The sequence below is a fragment of the Amblyraja radiata genome, chromosome 17, assembly GCF_010909765.2.
Source record: "Amblyraja radiata isolate CabotCenter1 chromosome 17, sAmbRad1.1.pri, whole genome shotgun sequence".
Taxonomy (NCBI): domain Eukaryota; kingdom Metazoa; phylum Chordata; class Chondrichthyes; order Rajiformes; family Rajidae; genus Amblyraja; species Amblyraja radiata.
The window spans coordinates 1,800,810-1,824,399 of NC_045972.1; the positions used below are offsets into that span (position 1 = coordinate 1,800,810).

The following is a 23,590-nucleotide window of genomic DNA, read 5'->3' on the forward strand; positions in this document are numbered from 1 at the left end:
TATCCACAACACCCCCTATCTTGGTATCATCTGCATACTTACTAATCCAATTTACCACACCTTCATCCAGATCATTGATGTACATGACAAACAACAAAGGACCCAACACCGATCCCTGAGGCACCCCACTAGTCACCTGCCTCCAACCCAACAAACAACCATCCACCATTACCCTCTGGCTTCTCCCATTCAGCCACTGTTGAATCCATCTTGCTACTCCTGCATTTATACCCAACAGTTGAACCTTCTTAACCAACCTTCCATGAGGAACCTTGCCAAAGGCCTTACTAAAGTCCATATAGACAACATCCACTGCTTTACCCTCGTCAATTTCCCTAGTAACCTCTTCAAAAAATTCAAGAAGATTAGTCAAACATGACCTTCCAGGCACAAATCCATGCTGACTGTTCCTAATCAGACCCTGTTTATCCAGATGCTTATATATATTATCTCTAAGTATCTTTTCCATTAATTTGCCCACCACTGAAGTCAAACTAACAGGCCTATAATTGCTAGGTTTACTCTTAGAACCCTTTTTAAACAATGGAACAACATGCGCAGTACGCCAATCCTCGGGGACTATTCCCGTTTCTAATGACATTTGAAATATTTCTGTCATAGCCCCGGCTATTTCTACACTAACTTCCCTCAATGTCCTAGGGAATATCCTGTCAGGACCTGGAGACTTATCCACTTTTATGTTTTTCAAAAGTGTCAGTACTTCTTTTACTTTGAAAATCATAGTATCCATAGCTACTCTACTAATTTCCCTTACCTCACATAATTCAATATCCTTCTCCTTGGTGAATACCGAAGAAAAGAAATTGTTCAATATCTCCCCCATCTCTTTTGGCTCTGCAGATAGCTGTCCACTCTGTCTCTCCAATGGACCAATTTTATCCCTCGTTATCCTTTTGCTATTAATATAGCTGTAGAAACCCTTTGGATTTACTTTCACCTTACTTGCCAAAGCAACCTCATGTCTTCTTTTAGCTTTTCTAATTTATTTCTTAAGATTCTTTTTTACATTCCTTATACTCCTCAAGCACCTCATTTACTTCATGCTGCCTATAATTATTGTAGATCTCCCTCTTTTTCCGAACAAGATGTCCAATTTCCCTTGAAAACCAGGGCTCTTTCCACTTTTTACTGTTTCCTTTCAACCGAACAGGAACATAAAGATTCTGTACTCTTAAAATTTTCCCTTTAAATGTCCTCCATTTCTCTTCTACATCCTTCCCATAAAACAAAATGTCCCAGTTCACTCCTTTTAAATCATTTCGCATCTCATCAAAGTTAGCCTTTCTCCAATCAAAAATCTCAACCCTAGGTCCAGTTCTGACCCTCTCCATAATTATATTGAAACTAATGGTATTGTGATCACTGGACCCGAAGTGCTCCCCAACGCATACCTCCGCCACCTGTCCCGTCTCATTTCCTAACAGGAGGTCCAACACTGCCCATCCTCTAGTAGGTACCTCTATGTATTGCTGCAAAAAACTATCCTGCACACATTTTACAAACTCCAAACCATCCAGCCCATTTACCGAATGTGTTTCCCAGTCTATGTGTGGAAAGTTGAAATCTCCCACAATCACTACTTTGTGCTTACTACTAATATCTGCTATCTCCTTACATATTTGCTCTTCCAATTCTCGATCCCCATTTGGCGGTCTATAATACACCCCTATAAGTGTTGCTACCCCTTTCGCACTTCTCAAAATCTAACAAAATGTAAAATAAATGAGGACAGGTACATGGATAGAAAAGGTTTAGAGATATGGTCCGTCCGTCCATCCGTCCGTCCGTTCGTCCATCCATCCATCCATCCATCCATCCATCCATCCATCCATCCATCCATCTATTTATTTATTATATGGGACATTTATCTATCTATCCATCTATCTATGTATCTATTGATATAATTTGATATAATTTAATTGCCACACAACCAAGGTCAGTGGAATTTGGGTTGCCAGCAGCGGTACAGTAATAAAGAACACAACCACAATAAAAATTTTACACAAACATCCACCACAGCATTCATCACTGTGGTGGAAGGCACAGAGCTTGGCCAGTCCTCCTCCTCCTCCTCCTCTATCACTATCTATCTATCAATCTATCAATCTATTATATGGGACATTTATCTATCTATCTATCTTTTCTTCGGTATTCACCAAGGAGAAGGATATTGAGTTATGTGAGGTAAGGGAAACAAGTAGAGTAGCTATGGAAACTATGAGATTCAAAGAAGAGGAAGTACTGACACTTTTGAGAAATATAAAAGTGGATAAGTCTCCAGGTCCGGACAGGATATTCCCTAGGACATTGAGGGAAGTTAGTGTAGAAATAGCAGGGGCTATGACAGAAATATTACAAATGTCATTAGAAACGGGAATAGTGCCGGAGGATTGGCGTACTGCGCATGTTGTTCCATTGTTTAAAAAGGGGTCTAAGAGTAAACCTAGCAATTATAGACCTGTTAGTTTGACGTCAGTGGTGGGCAAATTAATGGAAAGGACACTTAGAGATAATATATATAAGCATCTGGATAAACAGGGTCTGATTAGGAACAGTCAACATGGATTTGTGCCTGGAAGGTCATATTTGACTAATCTTCTTGAATTTTTTGAAGAGGTTACTCGGGAAATTGATGAGGGTAAAGCAGTGGATGTTGTATATATGGACTTCAGTAAGGCCTTTGACAAGGTTCCTCATGGAAGGTTGGTTAAGAAGGTTCAATGGTTGGGTATTAATGGTGGAGTAGCAAGATGGATTCAACAGTGGCTGAATGGGAGATGCCAGAGAGTAATGGTGGATGGTTGTTTGTCAGGTTGGAGGCCAGTGACTAGTGGGGTGCCACAGGGATCTGTGTTGGGTCCACTGTTGTTTGTCATGTACATCAATGATCTGGATGATGGTGTGGTAAATTGGATTAGTAAGTATGCAGATGATACTAAGATAGGTGGGGTTGTGGATAATGAAGTAGATTTTCAAAGTCTACAGAGAGATTTATGCCAGTTGGAAGAGTGGCTGAAAGATGGCAGATGGAGTTTAATGCTGATAAGTGTGAGGTGCTACATCTTGGCAGGACAAATCAAAATAGGACGTACATGGTAAATGGTAGGGAATTGAAGAATGCAGGTGAACAGAGGGATCTAGGAATAACTGTGCATAGTTTCCTGAAAGTGGAATCTTATGTAGATAGGGTGGTAAAGAAAGCTTTTGGTGTGCTGGCCTTTATAAATCAGAGCATTGAGTATAGAAGTTGGGATATAATGTTAAAATTGTACAGGGCATTGGTGAGGCCAATTCTGTAGTATGGGGTACAATTTTGGTCGCCTAATTATAGGAAGGATGTCAACAAAATAGAGAGAGTACAGAGGAGATTTACTAGAATGTTGCCTGGGTTTCAGCAACTAAGTTACAGAGAAAGGTTGAACAAGTTAGGGCTTTATTCTTTGGAGCGCAGAAGGTTAAGGGGGGACTTGATAGAGGTCTTTAAAATGATGAGAGGGATAGACAGAGTTGACGTGGATAAGCTTTTCCCACTGAGAGTAGGGAAGTTTCAAACAAGGGGACATGACGAGAATTAAGGGACACAAGTTTAGGGGTAACATGAGGGGGAATTTCTTTACTCAGAGAGTGGTGGCTGTGTGGAATGAGCTTCCAGTGAAGGTGGTGGAGGCAGGTTCGTTTTTATCATTTAAAAATAAATTGGATAGTTATATGGACGGGAAAGGAATGGAGGGTTATGGTCTGAGCGCAGGTATATGGGACTAGGGGAGAATACGTGTTCGGCACGGACTAGAAGGGTCGAGATGGCCTGTTTCCGTGCTGTAATTGTTATATGGTTATCTATCTTCTATCTATCTATTATATAAAAGTCTGTGGCCGCCTGCCGCCTGCCTGCCTGACTTGTGGCTGCCAGCCTTTGATTCGTTGCTACGCCAACACCAGACGCAGAATCGCCGAGATTTGTTCCATTTCGGTAGAGATTTCACTTTCCATTCCAAGTATCCACTCCTGATTAAATTTTGTCGTGTTTATGTACACATTTTTAAATAAAATCCTTCTCCCCACCCCCCTCCCCAAAAATTTCAAAATAAAACAGCTCTCAGCCATAACATGTTGGTGAACGTTCAATCATGTGATGTCACAATGCAACGTTCCATCGTGTGATGTCACAATGCCCAATGCTCACAGATGTCCAATCGGAATGGATCCATTTACATATGCCTTTGCAGCAGCCCCAGCCCCTCCCCCCGCAGCCTGTGTTCAAGCTCGGCATCACGTGTGTGGGAATAGAGAAAGAGTATTGGGGGTGATAGGGAATGGGGAACAGATGGACTATCCCTACCCCTCCCCCTTCCACTCTCCCTCCCCACTATTTCCCCTCTCTCCCCCCACCCCTCTCCCCCTCCCTCCACACTCTTACCCCTCCCTCCCCAACCCCATCCCCCCTCCCCCACACCTCTCCCCCTCCCCATCCCTCTCCCCCTCTCCATCTCCCCTCTCCTTATCCCTCTCCTCCCCCTCCTCCTCCCACCTCCATCCCTCTCCCCCATCCCCCTTCCCTCTCCACCCTTCCGTCCCCCACCCCTTTACCTCTCTCCCCCACCCCTCTCCCCCTCCCTCCACACTTTTACCCCTCCCTCCCCATCTCCCTCCTTGCCTCCCTCCCCCCTCCCCCACACCTCTCCCCATCCCCTTGCCTCCCCCCTCTCTCCTCCCCGTCTCCTCACCCCTCTTCCTCTCCCATCCCTCTCCCCATCCCCCTCTACCCCACCCCCTTCCCCCTCTCCCCCCGCCCCCTTCCCCCCACCCCTCTGTCCCTCTTCCACCACTCCCCCTACCCCTCCCTCCCCACTCTTCCACTTCTCTCCCCTTACCCCACCCCTCTGTCGCCCCCTCCCTTCCCCCTGCCTCCCCTCTCTCCCCCACCCCTTCTCCTACCCCTCTGTCCCTCTTCCACCACTCCCCCTGTCCCTCTTCCACCACTCCCTCTTCCACCACTCCCCCTCCCCCTCCCCCCTCCCCACTCTTCCACTTCTCTCCCCCCCATCCCTCTCCCACTCTCCCTCCCCACTATTTCCCCTCTCTCCCTCCCTCCCCTACCCCATCTCTTCTCCCCTCCCTACCCCACACATCTCTCCCCCTCCCCCAACCCTCTCTCCTCCCGTCCCCCACCCCTCTCTCCTCCCCCTCTCCACCTCCCTCTCCTCACTCCCTCTCCCCCACCCCCTTCCCTCCACCACCCCCTTCCCTCTCCCCATTCTTCCCCCTCCATCCACACTCTTCCCCCTCTACCCCTTACCCCATCTCCCTCCTCGCCCCCCTCACCCACACCTCTCCCCTACCCTCTCTCCTCCCCTCTCTCCTCCCCCTCTCCATCTCCCCCTCCGCCACCCACCCCCATCCCTCTCTCCCCACCCCCCCTTCCCTTGCCCCCTTCCACCTGCCCCCTGTCCCTCTTCCACCACTCCTCCTACCCCTCCCTTCCCACTCTTCCACTTCTCTCCCCCTTACCCCACCTCTCTCCCTCCCCCACCCCTCTCTCTCCCCCTCCCTTGCCTCTCTCCCATCCCTTCCCCTACCCCTCTGTCCTTCTTCCACCACTCCCCCTGTCCCTTTTCCACCACTGCCGCTACCTCTCCCCCTCCCTCCCTCCCCACTCTTCCACTTCTCTCCCCCCTCCCCCTCCCCCTCCCCACTCTTTCCCCTCTCCCCCCACCCCTCTCCCCCTCTCATCCCACTCTTCCCCTGCCCCCCTACCACTCTCCCCCTCCCTCCCCACTCTTCCCTCTCTCCCCCTCCCCCCTCCCCTCCCCACCCCTCTCTCCTCCCCCTCTCCATCTCCCTCTCCTCACCCCTCTCCCTCTCCCACCCCCATTCCTGTCTCCCCCACCCCCCTTCCCTCCCCATTCTTCCCCCTCTCTCCCCTACCACATCTCCCTCCTCCCCTCCGTCCCCCCTCCCCCACACCTCTCTCCCCCTCCCCTCTTTCCCCTCTCTCCTCCCCCCTCTCCATCTCCCTTGCCAAAGACATTCTTGCCATAGAGGGTGTACAGAGAAGGTTAACCAGACTGATTCCTGGGATGTCAGGACTTTCATATGAAGAAAGACTGGATAGACTCGGCTTGTACTTGCGAGAATTTATAAGATTGAATAAAGGGGAGGTAATTTAAGACTGAGGTGAGAAAAAACATTTTCTCCCAGAGTTGTGAATTTATGGAATTACCTGCCACAGAGGGCAGTGGAGGCCAAATCACTGGATGGATTTTAGAGAGAGTTAGATAGAGCTCTAGGGGCTAGTGGAATCAAGGGATATGGGGAGAAAGCAGGCACGGGTTATTGATAAGGCACGATCAGCCATGAACACAATGAATGGCGGTGCTGGCTCGAAGGGCCGAATGGCCTCCTCCTGCACCTATTTTGTATGTTTCTATAACTAATTTGCCTGCACATGATCGATATTCCAGCATTTGCTGCATATCCATAGGCCTATCTAAAAGCCTCGTCAATGCCACTGTTGTATCTGCATCCTCATTTACTCCTGGCAGCTCATTCCAGCCACTCATCACTCTGGGTAAGAAAAAAATGGACTTGCACAATTCCTTTACATTTCGCCCCTCTCACCTTAAGGCTATGCCCTTAAGTCGGGGGACGGCAACCTACAGCCCCCGTGCCGAATGCGGCCCGTGACCCGAAATCATCCAGCCTGCAGGCGTAGTTATTTTTCCGTAATTATCCAGCCCGCAGACTTCCATCATCTTTAGTACCTTCCGGGCCCGAGGCTCCCAGGTGCGGTGACACAAGGACACATGTGCTGAGACCACAATGACGGAGCAGCCAAGCTCTATCACATACACATGATAGATGTGGCCCGCCATCCACTCATAGACATACGTCCTGGCCCCTATGCAGAACAAGTTTGCCGACCCCTGCAGTAATTCTTTGACACTGATGTGTGGTATAGATAGGGTAGACAATCAGAACAATTTTCTCAGGGTGGAAATATTTTAATGGCACTTTTGTTACCACTTTCAGGAAGTTATAGACTTGGACCCCAAGATCCCTTGGTTATGGGTTTTGCCAATTAGGGTCCAATGGGAGCAGCTTATTTGGGCTACCTCGGACCTCATGGATGAGTTGGGCTTATGGGTTTATTTCCGTACTATATGACTACGCACACTCCAGTTACTGTTTGTCATCAATAGCAATGATTTGGATGAGAACATACAGGGCAAGATTAGCAAGTTTGCTGATGATACAAAAGTGGGTGGTTTTGCAGATAGTGAAGATGGTTGTGAAAGATTACAGCAGGGTCTTGATCAATTGGCCAGGTGGTCTGAGGAATGGTTGATGGAATTTAATGCAGAAAAAATGTGAGGTGTTGGATTTTGGGACGTCTAACATGGGCAGGACCTACACAGTGAATGGTAGGCCTCTGGGGAGTGTTGTAGAGCAGCGGGATCTAGGAGTGCAGGTGCATGGTTCCTTGAAGGTCGAGTCGCAGGTACATCGGGCGGTCAAAAAGGCTTTTGGTATATTCGCTTTCATCAGTCAGAATTTTGAGTATAGAAGTTGGGAGGTCATGTTGCAGTTGTATAAGACATTAATGTGTCCACATTTGTTCAATTCTGGGCTCAGTGTTATAAGAAAGATGTTGTCAAGCTGGAAAGGGCACAGAGAAGTTTTTCGAGGTTGTTGCCAAGACTAGAGGGTCTGGGCTATAGGCAGAGGTTGAGTAGGCTGGGACTCTATTCCTTGGAGCACAGGATGATGAGGAGTGATCTTATAGAGGTGTATAAAATAATGAGAGGAATACTGTAGATCGGGTAGATGCAGTGTCTCTTGCTCAGAGTAGGTGAATCGAGGACCAGAGGACATAGGTTTAAGGTGAAGGGGAAAAGATTTAATAAGAATCTGAGGAGTAACTTTTCCACACAAAGGGTGGTGGGTGTATGGAACAAGCTGCCAGAGCAGGAACTTGAGGCAGGGACTGTCCCAACATTTAAGAAGTAGTGGGACTAGTGTAGCTGGGACATGTTGCCTAATGTGGGCAACGTGAGCAAGTTGGGCAAGTTGGGCCGAAGGGCCTGTTTCCACATTGTATCACTCTATGACTCCATGACACACTCTCGGCTGGAATTGTTTTCTTTGGAACAAGGAGACTCATAAAATTAAAGGTCGATACAGGGTTGAAGAATTACCTGATTTATCTTGGAGGAAATTGTATTAATTAGGAAATATACGTTTAAATTGATTGATAGATGAAATAGGGAAGCATGAGGTCAATCTGTAAAGTTGCTTGGGGCTGAAGGGGCTAAATATCATTTAAAATACACCTAGATGTCTAGAACGGTAATCTGTACGGCTCTAGACCAAAAAATGGATAATTGGTTTACTCAAGCTCCATGAGTGCAACGGCCCAAAATGTATTGCAATTCTAGAAATGTTTCCACCATCACCAGGAACTCCTGCTCCATCAGTTTATTAACAGTAGCTTCACTACACTTACTGCAAAGATAGAACCACCCATCCTTTTCATGGGACAATAAATTCTGGCCTTGCTTGCAATGATCATTTCATAAAAATGACTAATTAAAAAACAAAAATAAGTTACAGGATGGAAATTGCGAGCAGTATTTAATGAACGGTACGGGCAGCTTCCAGTCCACTATATTTACGGCTGTGTTGGCATAATTATGTCCATCTGCGCACAAGGCAGAGAGACAACACAGACATGGACTTGGTGATCACTATTGGGTCTGTGCATTAACTCACAGGGTGATGGGAGTGATCATTACCTGATTGACAGCAGGAAATATCCGGGCTTTTGATAGGAGTCTCTGCAGCTGAGAAATGTTAAAGTTTGAAACGCCGATAGACTTCACGAACCCCTCATCCACCAAGGCTTCCATCGCCTGCTCAGCAAACAATAAAACATTTCATGACGGACTGAAGCAAATGCATAGAATTATCAAGCAACAGTGAATGGATGCCGATTGTAATAGAACAGGGATTGGTCAGTCAATACAACCAACATAGCAAGTAGTTACTCAAACCTACAGGTGGGCTCGGCACAATTTTCATTCTCAAGAAAAACAGTATGTGATTGGGAGAAGAATTTGTCACTGTTTTGGAAGTCTTTGTTGGGAGAGGTCTTCCAGTTTCACTGACAGTGCAGGAGGCCAAGGACAGGCAGATCAGTGTGGGAAAGGGATGGGATTTAAATTGGGTAGCAACCAAGTGCTCCAGCAAACCCTGGCTGACAGCATGTGTTCAGTGAAACTGGTGCTTACTCTCATCAATGGAGAGGAGGCCACATCGAGAACAAAGGATGTCATTGAAAAGATTGTAGGAGGTACAAGTAAAACTTTGTGTCTGAACAAGAAACATTGTCTGGCCATATTCCTCCACAAATGATGCCAGGCCTGCGAAGATGCCAGGCCTGCGAAGATGCCAGGCCTGCGGATTTCTTTCACCAGTTTGTATTTGCTCAAGGTTCCAACATATGCTGCCTCTTGTTTCTCCAACTTCCTGCAAGTTATCTCCTGTTTGTCCAATTATCTTGGTTGTACCTGCCCAGGCCCTGGAGATTTATCTACCTTCATACATTTTCAGTCCAGCACCACCTCTACGGCAATGTGGACTATCCCCCATTATCTTATCCGAGTTCCCTAGTCTTCACGTCTGTCTTCATGGTAAAGACTGAGGAGAAATATTCACTGAGGACTATGCCCAGCAACTCCATGAATAGATGTTCACTTTGGAGCCTTATTCTCTCCATCGATACTCTGAATATACGTACAGTGTTCTTTGGTTTGTCTTTAATCTTTTCTGCCAATAGGATATGGTAAAGGTATTCTACGTACTGTATATTAAGATCAAACGGGTAACTTGGGAGAGACTAGGTAAATTTTAGGATAAATGTGATCACAGGAAGTGGGCAAGGAATTAAATGAATTCTTCCCACCTGCATTCACTGTGGAGAAAAATTAGGGAAAATTAATAGCGATGTATTAAAACATAACTACATTACAAAAGAGGAGGTGCATAAGGCATATTAATTAAGGTGGATAAATCTCTGGGGCCTGATCAAGTGTATCCAAAGACATTGAGGGAAGCTGGGTAAAGATCGCTCTGGCAGAGATATTTACACCACCTTTAGGTGTGGCTGAGGTTCCAAAGGATTGAAGGCCGCTAATGCTCTTGTTTTAAAAAGGCTGCAAGGACAAGCCACAACAATGGGCCAGTGTGACTAACAGCAGTGGTAGGAAAGCAGCTGGGCAGGATTGTGCGTGATAGTATATATCTAATTACAGATAGTCACCATGGCTTTGTGCATGAGAAATTGGTGGTGAATAGAACATCAAACAAAGCACAAGAACATCAAACATGCCGCACAAGAACAGCCCCTTCAGCCCACAATGCCTGTGCTGAACATGATGTTACGCCAAACCTTATCTGCCTACACATAATCTGCTAATATATCAGCGGAAAGACAATTACATGATTACAATGAAACCATCCATGGCGTACAGATACATGATAAAGGGAATAACATTTTGTGCAAGATAAAGTCCAATAAAGTTCGATCAAAGATAGACTGCGGGTCTCCAATGAGGTAGATAGTAGCTCATGACTGCTCTCTAGTTGTTGGTAGGATGGTTCAGTTGCCTGATAACAGCTGGGGAAAAAACATTGTCCCCAAATCTGGAGGTGTGCGTTTTCACAATTCTAGACCTCTTGCCAGATGGGAGAGAGTGGAGGTGGGAGTGGCCAGGGTGCAGCTAATCCTTGATTAGATCCTTATATCTGCCAGAGGAAGTAGTTGGGGAAGGTACAATAACTATATTTAAAAGTAATTTGGAAATCTGAATGTGACAGCAGGTATTTAATATAGAAATGGATGGCAAAGCATGGAGGCAGGATTAATGTAAATCCCCAGTAGTTTAGAAATATATTAACAGCACATGGGTAATTGGGGAAAGAGTGCAATCTATTAGGGACTGAAGGGACAATCTGTGCTTAGAGCCACAGTCTCTTTTCACATCTTTGGGAAACCAAACATTAAAGTCAAAGGTTTAAGTGGTGGGCATGTAGATCGAGCTACCAGTGAAGCAGTTGAGGGAGGTATCAATAAAACATTTAAAAGACATTTGGACAGGTACAAGGGTAGGAAATGTTTATAGGTACATGGGCCAAATGGATAAAAATTGAACTGCTTTGATGGGCAACTTGGTCAAGGGCCTGTTTTCATGCTCTGTGACTTTCATTGCAAGTTCATGTTCTTTTTAACATCATTGCTATCTCCAGTTCACCTGACATTTTCAGTCTATTTATCACTGCAGTCAAGTTGCCTGATCATTTGATTATTTTCAACTTTTATTCTTATTACATAATTCTATGAGCAGCCAGGCTTCAGTCCCTGACTGAAGAACCTGACCTGTGTAAAAGTATTCACCTCTGACACTAAGATACTCACTTTCCAGGTGTCCACATAGTCAATCTCGCTCACCAGGACTCTGCCCTCGTGTCTTGGCAACAGCTCACCAGGGACCTTCTGTTCAAGAGAAAGTTATCAGTAGAGCCAGGATGTTTAGGCACTAAAAATCTCTGAAATAGGCAGGCAAAAAGGCATCGTAAAATTACAAAAAAGGCACAACAAAGGCATTTATTGGAAAAAAGGCATAAAAAGACAATTATTTCCACCAAAATATGGGTAAAAATGATAATATAAAGGTATACTACATTAAATGACCAAAGATGCCTGGTTGCACATAACTACTAGCATTTTTATCAAATGATCTGCTGTTAAACTATGCCTTCTTCAGACAGAATATGCTACAGTTGTGAAAAACTTATTTCTACCCCAGCTAAGGTCACTGGTACATACCTGAAACAAGCTACAAACTCTACATTCATGTTGATATCTTGTGCATTACAACTACCTTTGAGAACTTTAGCTATGTTTTATTTCTTCAAGATCTTTGTTAGCTAAAATCCCCCTCTCACATTTTCCTTGTATGTCTTTACCTACATCGCCAGAAACTTTAAGTACAAAGTACAGCAAGTGAAGATGTAAACAACTGAGCAATAGTTGTGCTCTTTGACTTCTCCAATACTTCCGATGTCAAGAAATACTCCTTTGATGGTTGACCTGCCTCCAGTGTACCGATGACCACATTGGCAACATATCTCCCCACAGCATCGGTTGTCTCGTCTATTGAGATCCATATTTTGTTGCGTGCAACTTCGTCTCTAATTTTCTGCACAACAATGTTGAAGTATCTGTCAACATAATTGTTCCATAATGATGACTCGCTCGGTATATGTTCCTGTGTATTTCTCTAAAAAATCTCTGAGAGATTTGTTTTCCAATTTCCACAGTAGAATTCCAGCATCAATGAATGTTTTGCCCAGATCACTCGAAAACTCAGATTTGCGACTGGAGCCAGCAGTAAATGTTGTGAGGAGATAAGCTTGCGTATTTCCTACCTTCAGTTTCTCTGCTGCCGACTTGTATTTAGCTGTCTGTACATGCTGGGAGACAAAATATTTCTTCTCATGATTCACTGCTTTCTCACATGCTTTGCAAAACAGCACACAGTTGTCTGTAGAGAATATATCAATACCGGTAGGCGGCGCGGCTCTCGCCAGCAGCGGCCTCTGCAGTCCGTCTGCGTTTTTATTATTTTATGTCTATGTTTTAATGTAGTTTTTGTTATTTTTGTTGGGGTATGTGTGTGGGGGGGTGGGGGTGGTGTGGGGGGGAGGGGGAAACTTTTAAATCTCTCCCTGCACGGGAGACCCGACCTTTTCTTTGTCGGGTCTCCGTTGTCGTTGGGGCTGCAACGAGGAGCGGCCTCCAACAGGAAAACCGGGGGCTCCAGTGCCGACACTCACCTCACCGTCGCGGAGCTGGCCGAGTCCAGAGCGGGTGGAGCGGTGGTGGACGCTGCTGCGGCCCGACCCCCGGAGATTCGGTGGCTGCAACTGCGGGTTTGGCGGACGGCGGCACCGGGAGCCCGCGGGTCCCTGGAGGGAGACCGCTTTTCGGGGCTTCCGCAACGGCGACTTCTCCCGCCCGAGTTGCGGGGTTGAAGAGCTCCTGGAGCGGGGCCTTACAGCACCGCCCCGCGCGGCTTGGAATGGCGGCGGGCTGCGAGCGCGCACCGGGGGCTCTAACACCAAGACCCGGTGCGCGAACTTGCATTACCCGGCGTGGTTTAATGGCCACGGGACAATTCGCCATCGCCCGCCGGGGGCTTTGACTTTGACTCTGACATGGGGGGGGAGAGTGCAGTGGAGAGAGAAGTTTTTTTTGGCCTTCCATCACAGCAATGTGATGGATGTTTATGTAAAATATGTTGTGTCTTGGGTCTATTTGTTGTAATGTATGGCTGCAGAAACGGCATTTCGTTTGGACCTCACGGGGTCCAAATGACAATAAATTGAATTGTATTGTATTGTATTGTATAATACCGTACACTCTCACCAAATCGTTCAGTTTTTTACATGGCATTGACTAGACTTTAGGCATTTTGACGCTTGCAGGGGTAGATCCTACAGGAGCGGGGATGCAGACCTCTACAGGCAGGCCAAGTATAAGCAGAGAAGAGGAATCAGAGCTGCCAAGGGAAGATACTCTGAGATGTTGAGGAACAAGTTCTCAGCAAATGACTCTTCTTCAGTGTGGAAGGGCTTGCAAGTAATCACAAGCTACAAGAGGAAAACCCCCCGTTCCTTGGGCAATCGTCAGCTGACCAACGACCTGAACGAGTTCTACTGCAGGAACTTAACCCTGATATCCCCACACCCCTCCCCAACCAACACTTCACACCTACTCATAGCTTGACTCCAGTTTGAAAATACTAGATCCTTCCCTCTCCTCCTCCTACTCCCCAATTACCACTTCACACCTACTTAAAGCATGACTCCAGTCTGCAAAGACGACCCTTCCCCACGCACCCCTCACCAGTCACCACTTCACACCCAATTACTGCCGGGTTTCGCCCCTGTGGTGTAAATTTTCTTGTAAGTTACGTTAAAATGGCAAAAAAATGCTGATTTAGGCACTCAATCGTGAAAAAGGCATTATCTTCCTGAAATCTTCAAAAAAGGCATGAAAAGGCACATGGCATTTATGGCAAAATCCTGGCTCTAGTTATCAGTGACATCAAGAACAAGTATAGTGGCCCGTTCTGCCCCTCACCACGAGTTAGCCACAGCTGATGGAGGCCTCATGCGTATTATCTCTTTGAAGAAAGACTGGATAGACTTGGTTTATACTCTCTAGAATTTAGGAGATTGAGAGGGGATCTTGTAGAAACTTACAAAATTCTTAAGGGGTTGGACAGGCTAGATGCAGGAAGATTGTTCCCGATGTTGGGGAAGTCCAGGACAAGGGGTCACAGCTTAAGGATAAGGGGGAAATCCTTTAAAACCGAGATGAGAAAAACTTTTTTCACACAGAGAGTGGTGAATCTCTGGAACTCTCTGCCACAGAGGGTAGTTGAGGCCAGTTCATTGGCTATATTTAAGAGGGAGTTAGATGTGGCCCTTGTGGGGATCAGAGGGTATGGAGAGAAGGCAGGTACAGGATACTGAGTTGGATGATCAGCCATGATCATATTGAATGGCGGTGCAGGCTCGAAGGGCCGAATGGCCTACTCCTGCACCTAATTTCTATGTTTCTATCTCCATTTACAACACGTTTACTCTGACCCGCCCGACAGCAAGGGTTCTCTAGATCATAACTTGCATCCCACTGCCGCGCCCAATACGTAATCCTCTGCTATTTCTGTCTACTCCAACACAGTTCCACCTACAATTATATCCTTCCCTCTACCCCACTTTCTGCTTCCCACATGGACCACTCTGATTCCCTGCTCCATCCACCCCTCCGCATCCCCAGGCACTTCCCACCAAAACTACAGGTATAACACCTGCCCCTACACCTCCTCCTCACCACCACCCAGGCATCTAAACAGCTCTGAGGAGTGAGGCAGGGGTTCAGCTGCATCTTTACCAGGCTGGTGTACAGCAATGATTTGGCCCCCACTACCTCCTCTGCTCTTGATGTGTCCTCCTCTGCACTGGTGAAGCCAAGCCCAGACCAGGCAGCCATTCTGCAGTTGAATAGTATTTTAACTCCCGCCTCCACTCCCACATCAGCATGTCTGCTCTCTGCCTTCTCTATTGCTACAGGTAAACTGAACATAAAATTGGAAGAACATTTTGTATTCCCCTCGAGTAGTCTGGACCAATGGTATGAACATTGAATTTTTCTGTGCCCTTTCCCCCCACCCTCTGCTGCCCTCCACCTGCTCTCCCCCACCCCTCTGCCTGCTCTCCGCCCACCCTCTCCCCCACCCCTCCGCTGCTCTCCCCACCCCTCCGCCTGCTCTCCCCTCACCCTCTCCCCCACCCCTCCGCCTGCTCTCCCCTCACCCTCTCCCCCACCCCTCCGCCTGCTCTCCCCTCACCCTCTCCCCCACCCCTCCGCCTGCTCTCCCCTCACCCTCTCCCCCACCCCTCCGCTGCTCTCCCCACCCCTCCGCCTGCTCTCCCCTCACCCTCTCCCCCACCCCTCCGCTGCTCTCCCCACCCCTCCGCCTGCTCTCCCCTCACCCTCTCCCCCACCCCTCCACCTGCTCTCCCCCACCCCTCCGCCTGCTCTCCCCCCACCCTCTCCCCCACCCCTCCGCCTGCTCTCCCCCCACCCCTCCGCCTGCTCTCCCCCACCCCTCCGCCTGCTCTCCTCCCACCCTCTCCCACACCCCTCTGCTACCCTCCACCTGCTCTCCCCACCCCTCTGCCTGCTCTCCCCCCACCCTCTCCCCCACCCCGCTGCTGCCCTCCTCCCCCCTCTACCCCTCCACACACACTCCTGTCTGCTCAGATCCCTTCTCCCTTTGTTCTTCCCTCCCATCCCCTCCCCATCTAGTTCCATTGCTTCATCATTACCTCCAAATCTGGCTCCACCAACCAGCCTCCTCACCTGCTACCTACTGCTATATACTAGCAAGCTCATGGAGGCTCTCATTCCTGATGCAAGGTCTCAAGCTGCAATGCCAACTTGCACCTTTTGCCTCCAGAGATGCTGCTTGACCCTAGTCTCTGAATTAACCATGCCACTTTCCATCCTAATGCAGAATTCCACCATATTATGCTCACTGTTGCGCAAGGGGCTTTGCACAACAAGATCGCTGACTAACCTTTCCTCATTACACAATACCCAGTCTAGGATGGCCTGTCCTCTGGTCGGTTTTTCTACATATTGGTTTAAAAACAACATCCAGGAAATCCTTCTCCTCAGCGCTGCTACCAATTTGGTTGGCCTAAACTATATGTAAATTAAAGTCACCCATGATAACTGCTGTACCTTTGCTGCACGCATCCCTAATTTCCTGCTTGTTGCTAACCCCAACCTCCCTACTGCTGCTTGGTGGTCTGTGTACAACACCAAAAATTGTTCATCCCTGTCTTGCAAAAAAATAAAACAGGGAAGGCGGCTCAACTGTGGCTAACGAGGGAAATCAAGGATAGAACGTAGACAAAAATGCTGGAGAAACATAGCGGGTGAGGCAGCATCTATGGAGTGAAGGAATAGGTGATGTTTCGGGTCGAGACCCTTCTTCAGATTGATGTGGGGGTGGGGCGGAGCGGGGGGAAGAAGAAAGGAAGAGGCGGAGACAGTGGGCTGTGGGAGAGCTGGGAAGGGGAGGCGAAGGAGGGAGAAAGCAAGGACTACCTAAAATTGGAGAAGTCAATGTTCATACTGCTGGGGTGTAAATTACCCAAGTGAAATATGAGGTGCTGCACCTCCAATTTGCGGTGGCACTCACTCTGGCCATGGAGGAGGCCCAGGACAGAAAGGTCAGATACGGAATGGGAGGGGGAGTTGAAGTGCTGAGCCACCGGGAGATCAGGTTGGTTAATGCGGACCTTGCGGAAGTGTTGGGCGAAGCGATCGGCAAGTCTGCGCTTGGTCTCACCGATGTAGAGCAGCTGACACCTAGAGCAGCGGATGCAATAGGCGAGGTTGGAGGAGGTGCAGGTGAACCTCTGCCTCACATGGAAAGACTGCTTAGGTCCTTGGATGGAGTCGAGGAGGGGAGGTAAAGCAACAAGTGTAGCATTTCCTGCAGTTGCAAGGGAAAGTACCGGGGAGGGTGTGGTTTGGGTGGGAAGGGACAAATTGACCAGGGAGTTCCGGAGGGAGCGGTCTCTGCGGAAAGGGGAGGAGATGGGAAGATGTGACCAGTGGTGGGATCCCGTTGGAGGTGGCGAAAATGTCGGAGGATTATCTGTTGTATGTGACGGCCGGTGGGGTGGAAGGTGAGGACAAGAGGGACTCTGCCCTTGTTATGAGTGCGGGGGGTTATGGAGTGAGAGCAGAGTTCTGGAATATAGAGGAGACCCTGGTGAGAGCCTCATATACCATATAACCAGATAACAATTCCAGCACGGAAACAGGCCATCTCGACCCTTCTAGTCCGTGCCGAACACGTATTCTCCCCTAGTCCCATATACCTGCGCTCAGACCACAACCCTCCATTCCTTTCCCGTCCATATAACTATCCAATTTATTTTTAAATGATAAAAACGAACCTGCCTCCACCACCTTCACTGGAAGCACATTCCACACAGCCACCACTCATCTATAGTTAAAGAGGGGAAGCCCCGTTCCCTAAAGAATGATGAAATCTCCAATGCCCTGGTTTGGAACACCTCATCCTGGGTGCAGATGCGGCGCAGACGGAGGAATTGGGAGTGAGGGAGTGAGGGATGAAGTCCTTACAGGAAGCAGGGTGGGATAAAGTGTAGCCCAGATAGCCATGGGAGTTAGTGGGTTTGAGCAAAGGTGGCGCGACTGACATTGCTGCGGCCTCTGCAGTCCGTCTGTCTTTTTTACATTTTTGTCCCGTTGGATGTATAGTTTATTAATGGTTTTTATATTGTTTTTAGCTGTGTATATGTGGGGGGGCGGGGGAAACTTTTAAATCTCTTCCCTGTACGGGTGACCCGACCTTTTCTCTGTCGGCTCTCCGTTGTCGTTGGGGCCTAGCAGCGTGGAGCGGCCTCCAACCGGAATGACCTGGGGGCTCCAGTCGCGGAGCCTGCGGACTTACCATCGTGGGGCTGGCCGGCTTCGGAGCGTGGGGAGCTGTGGTGGTGCGCGGCTACGACCCGACCCCAGAGCTTGGAGGCTCCAGCCGCTGGTCCGGTGGACAGTGACATCGGGAGCTCGCGGGTCCCTGGTGGGAGATCGCTTTTAGAAGCTCCCGCAACGGCAACTTCTCCCGCCCGAATTGCGGGGGTTGAGGGTGACCTGGAGCGGGGCCTTGCTTCGCCCGGAGCGGCTTTAACGGCCGCGGGACTTGCCATCGCCCGCCGGGGGCTCCAACATTAAGACCCGGAGCGGGGCCTTGCATTGCCCGGCGGGGACTTTAACATCGGGAGAAGAATGCAACACAGGGGAGACAAGACTTTGCCTTCCATCACAGTGAGAAGGAGATTCACTGTGATAGATGTTTGTGTAAATTGTGTTCTTTGTGTGTCTTGGTTCTTTTCTTGTTGTATGACTGCAGAAACCAAATTTCGTTTGAACTTCTTTTGAGGTTCAAATGACAATAAATTTCTATTGTATTGTATTGTGGATGTCGGTCAGTAGTCTGTTGCGTGTGCCCATAGCTACGCCTTGGATTTGGAGGAAATGGGAGGAGTCAAAGGAAAAGCTGTTGAGGGTAAGGACCAGCTCTGGTAGGCGGAGGAGAGTATCGGTTGATGGGGATTGGTTGGTTCTGCGGTCGAGGAAGAAATTTAAGACCCTCCTAGTAGGGGATGGAGGTGTAGAGTGACTGGACATCCATGGTGAAGATGAGGGAATGGGGAGGGGAACAAAGGTGAGGCCTCTGCTGAGGACAGACCGTTCGGTATCAGAGAGGTAGAGGTCAGGGGGGATGGTGAACACATGGCAAGGATGGGGGTTGGTGCCGGAGGAATGCAGGTGAGTGGACGGAGGCTGAGGCGATGTCTGGGGGGTGGTGGATGGTCAGGGATGAGGGGGGTATGAGGACTACCTTTATTCCCCTCCGTCCCCACCTCAATGAGTTGGGCGTCCGCCATGATGTGGAGCTCTTCTTCCGTCGCCTCCGCATCCAAGCGTTTTTCCTCACCCCCTAGTCATGACCCCTTCTCCCGTCTCCAACGCACCCCCTCCTCTTGGACCCCCCCTCATGGCCATCTACCTGCTTTAGACCTTTTTATTTTAAACTGCCAGCGGGACATCAACCGCCTCAACTTCTACACTCCCCTTTCTCACTGTAACCTCTCCCCCCCCCCCGAACGTACAGCCATCCACTCACTCTCAAACAACCCAGACTGCGTGATCAAACCTGCCGACAAGGGAGGTGCCGTGGTAGTCGGGTGAGCTGATCTCTACAAGGCTGAGGCCAGGCGCCAACTCTCAGACACCTCCTCCTACTTATCCTTGGACCATGACCCCACAGACGGGCACCAGGCCACTATCTCTAGCACCATCACTGACTTCATCAACTCCGGCTCCCTGCCCTCCCAAGCCTTCAACCTCATTGTTCCCCAGCCCCGCATGGCCCGATTTTACCTTCTCCCCAAAATCCACAATCCTGACTGTCCTGGCAGACCCATTGTTTCTGCTTCTTCTGGTCCAACACGTACCTCGACACCATCCTCGTCAAATACCACCCTACCTATGTCCAATACACCTCACACGCTCTTCGTCTCCTCCATGACTTCCGTTTTGTAAGCCCCCGTTCCCTCATCTTCACCATGGATGTCCAGTCACTCTACACCTCCATCCCCCACCAGACTTGAGTCTGAAGAAGGGTCTCACCTATTCCTTCGCTCCATAGATGCTGCCTCACCTGCTGAGTTTCTCCAGCATTTTTGTCTACCTTCGATTTTTCCAGCATCTGCAGTTCTTTCTTAAGAATAGGTAGGCCATTTAGGATTGAGATGAGGAAAAACATTTTCACCCAGAGTGTTGTGAATCTGTGGAATTCTCTGCCACAGAAGGCGGTGGAGGCCAATTCACTGGATGTGTTCAAGAGAGAGTTAGATTTAGCTCTTAGGGATAATGAAATCAAGGGATATGGGGAAAAAGCAGGAACGGGGTACTGATTTTAGGTGATCAGCCATGATCATATTGAATGGTGTAGGCGGTGCAGGCTTGAAGGGCCGAATGGCCTACTCCTGCACCTAATTTTCTACGTTTCTTTTGACTCATGGAGTTCTTCCTGTCTTCTGTTTTTGTTTCTCACTATCCAGGCACCTCATAATTTTGTATATGCCTATCAGGTCACCTCAGCCTCTTCCATACCAAAGAAAACAAATATGCAGGAAGGAAAATAAAGGATTAAAGTGGAATGAGTAGTTAATGCAAAGTAATGGGCCAAAGAACATAATTACAGTTTTATTTGTCAACCCATTCTGACAGACACCTCACAGCTGAAATGCTGCTTCCCTGACAATACGGTGGTGAACACCATCTACATGGACACTGTGGGCCCAAGGGCCTGCCTCTGCTCCACAACTATGACTTACCTGGAATCCCACAGGGAAGTGGATAAGATACAGATTTAGGTAAGTTAGTTGTAAGTTATGGAGTGTTTCCATCACACTTGGTTTCACATCCTCTGGGGCGTGGAATGTGCACCACAGCTAGAAATAGGAGCAACAACAGGTTAGATCACTTGAATCTGGGAATATGCCCAGTGAGTAAGATTCACTTACTACTTGAAGTTTAAGACAAACAACAGTTTCAAATATATAATTCTAAAACGCCATAATTAAGTCAGGCCATATAGATTGAAGCGAGCAACAAAGATAGAAGAAGCAGGTTTACTAGAGTCTTGAATATGCTCTTGAACAGTCAGAGGTAGATAATAGAACCATCAAAGGCAGGCATGGAGGAGGGGAGGGGGAGAGAGGGGAGATAGGGGGAGAGAGAGGGGAGAGGGAGAGGGGAGAGAGGGGAGGGGGAGAGAGGGGAGGGGGAGAGAGGGGAGAGGGGGGAGGGGGAGGGAAAGCGGGTGGGGGAGGGCGTTGGAGGGGGAGGGGAGTGGGGAAGGGGGGTTAGAGGGGGAGGGAGAAAGAGGAGGGGGGAGAGAGAGGAAGGGGAGAGAGGAGGAGGGAGTGGGGGAGAGTATGGAGAGGGGGAGGGAGGTGGATGTGGATGTGGGGAGAGGATGAGGGGAGAGGGTGAGGGGAGAGGGGGAGGGGGAGAGGGCAGAGGGGTGGAGGGGGATGAGGGGAGAGAAAGGAGGGGGAGAGTGGTGGGAGAGGGGGGGGAGGGAGGAAAGGGAAGGGGAGGGGGGTGGGACAGGGCACTACACTGTGCTGCGGATGGCCGGGCGAGTGCAAGTATTGACACAATCAGGGACTGCCGACGTTAACAGTTTACACGCAGGCGATCATCGAGTTGATGTATCACCAACTTTATCAACGGAGTGCTCGACCTCCTGCGGCGACCAGCGTTCGCGGAGAGCCTCCGGGGTCCACGTGGACACCGCGTGTTCCCTCTCCGGGGACGCGCGGGTGTGGGCCCGGAGGAGCGGCGGGCGGTTGACCCTGGTGTGGCCATCGGCTGCCCGCTGCCTGGACCCGCGGGTGGCCAGTCTTGGCCGGGCACGGGAGCAGACAGACGGGGAGATCCCCGCCATCCCTCCTGGCCCTCACCCCTCTGTACCGACCGGGTGCCCAGTTGGCAGGAGTGTGGGGCTGGACTTGGGGAGTGGCCTGGATGTGGAGAGGATGAGTTTCCACCAGAGGCCATAGCCTCAGAACTAACGGATGTTCCTTTAGGAAGCAGATGAGGAGGAATTTCTTCAGTCATAGGGTGGTGAATCTGTGGAATTCATTGCCACAGAAGGCTGTCAATGGATATTTTTAAGGCAGAGATAGATACGATTCTTGAGTAGTACGGGTGTCAGGGGTTAAGGGGAGAAGACAGGAGAATGGGGTTAGGAGGGAGAGATAAATTAGCCATGATTGGATGGCGGAGTAGACTTGAAGGGCTGAATGGCCTAATTCTACTCCTATTACAAACTTATTAAGCTGGAACGATTGTCACCAGACTGATTCCTGGGATGTCAGGACTTTCATATGAAGAAAGACTGGATAGACTCGGTTTGTACTCGCTAGAATTTAGAAGATTGAGGGGGGATCTTATAGAAACTTACAAAATTCTTAAGGGGTTGGACAGGCTAGATGCAGGAAGATTGTTCCCAATGTTGGGGAAGTCCAGAACAAGGGGTCACAGTTTAACAATAAGTGGAAATCTTTTAGGACCGAGATGAGGAAAACTTTTTTCACACAGAGAGAGGGGAATCTCTGGAATTCTCTCCCGCAGAAGGTAGTTGAGGCCAGTTCATTGGCTATATTTAAGAGGGAGTTAGATGTGGCCCTTGTGGCTAAAGGGATCAGGGGGTATGGAGAGAAGGCAGGTACAGGATACTGAGTTGGATGATCAGCCATGATCATATTGAATGGCGATGCAGGCTCGAAGGGCCGAATGGCCTACTCCTGCACCTATTTTCTATGTTTCTAAAAGATTCACAAGGATGTTACCTGGATTATTGTAGAGGCTGGGGCTTTTTTTCCCTACAAAGCAAAAGTCTGAGGTATATAAAATCATGAGGGGCTCAGATAAAGGGAAGACCATAGACTTTTATCCAGTTAAGTATAATTAACATCAAACCCATTTTGGTCACATGACACAATGGGCTGAATGGCCTCCTTGAAAGGTTATAGGCCTTTCTCACGGGGCAACTTGACGCAAGAGGTAACCAGAGTTGAACATCGTGGGAACCTCATACGATAACCGTACGGCATTCGTGGGCCACCGTGGTGCTAACGGCAGGTACTCGTGTAACTTGTTGACTTGGCAGAAAATTCAAGCAAGCTTGAATTTCTCCAAGAGTGACTTGTACACTTGTGGTTGAACATTGAAACATTATATGGACGTAGTTGCCAGTGCGATATCCGTAATAACTCTTGCGTTTACCGTGGGAACTCCTGCGAACGGTGAACCCGGAAGCTGGACAGAGGGGACAGAAGGTGAGTAATCTGGAATGAACATGCTGGTCGTTCTCTGCCCACACGATCTCTACGGAGCTTCCAGGCTGTTTATATATAAAAGAGCATTCCAAAAGTGTCTCACCAGCAATCTGCAGCCTTCAAGAGGTCTTTTTAAATGAAGTGTTTATTTCCAACGTCTGGTAAGTTTCGGTAGAATTGCCACCAGCATTTAGAGAATATGTACCTGTGATTTTGTCCTATTTTTTTCTAATACTCATTAAATCAACGGGAGACTAAAAGTGGCATTTAGATAAACAAAGTTGCTGCCTTGGCGAATATCGATGCTATTATCTTTATGTAAACTGTGAGGGTTCGCAGCTGCCACAATGCGTCTGACGAGTTATACCAATGTAATTTGGCACAAGCTGGTTTAATTGTGGGAAAAACTCTTCAAAGCCCTTCCAAGACGGAGGAATTCCCCAGAAAGTAGCTCGTTTTCTTTTGTAGAACTTTCCTC

The 23,590-nt window shown here is 48.6% G+C and overlaps 1 protein-coding gene across 4 annotated transcripts in view; it reads right to left on the minus strand.

The window, feature by feature from the left end:
• Nucleotides 1–23,590, minus strand: part of LOC116982411 (1,5-anhydro-D-fructose reductase-like) — a 54,947-nt gene that overhangs the window by 12,256 nt on the left and 19,101 nt on the right. For 2 of the 4 annotated variants that reach the window (XM_033035620.1, XM_033035617.1), the window contains 3 exons: nt 20,599–20,715; nt 11,495–11,572; nt 8,814–8,930 (listed from right to left, as the gene is read on the minus strand). In XM_033035620.1, coding sequence (XP_032891511.1) covers nt 8,814–8,930; nt 11,495–11,572; nt 20,599–20,715 — 312 coding nt within the window. The remainder of the gene's footprint in view (nt 1–8,813; nt 8,931–11,494; nt 11,573–20,598; nt 20,716–23,590) is intronic. The other 2 variants (XM_033035618.1, XM_033035619.1) reach the window with 2 other exon arrangements.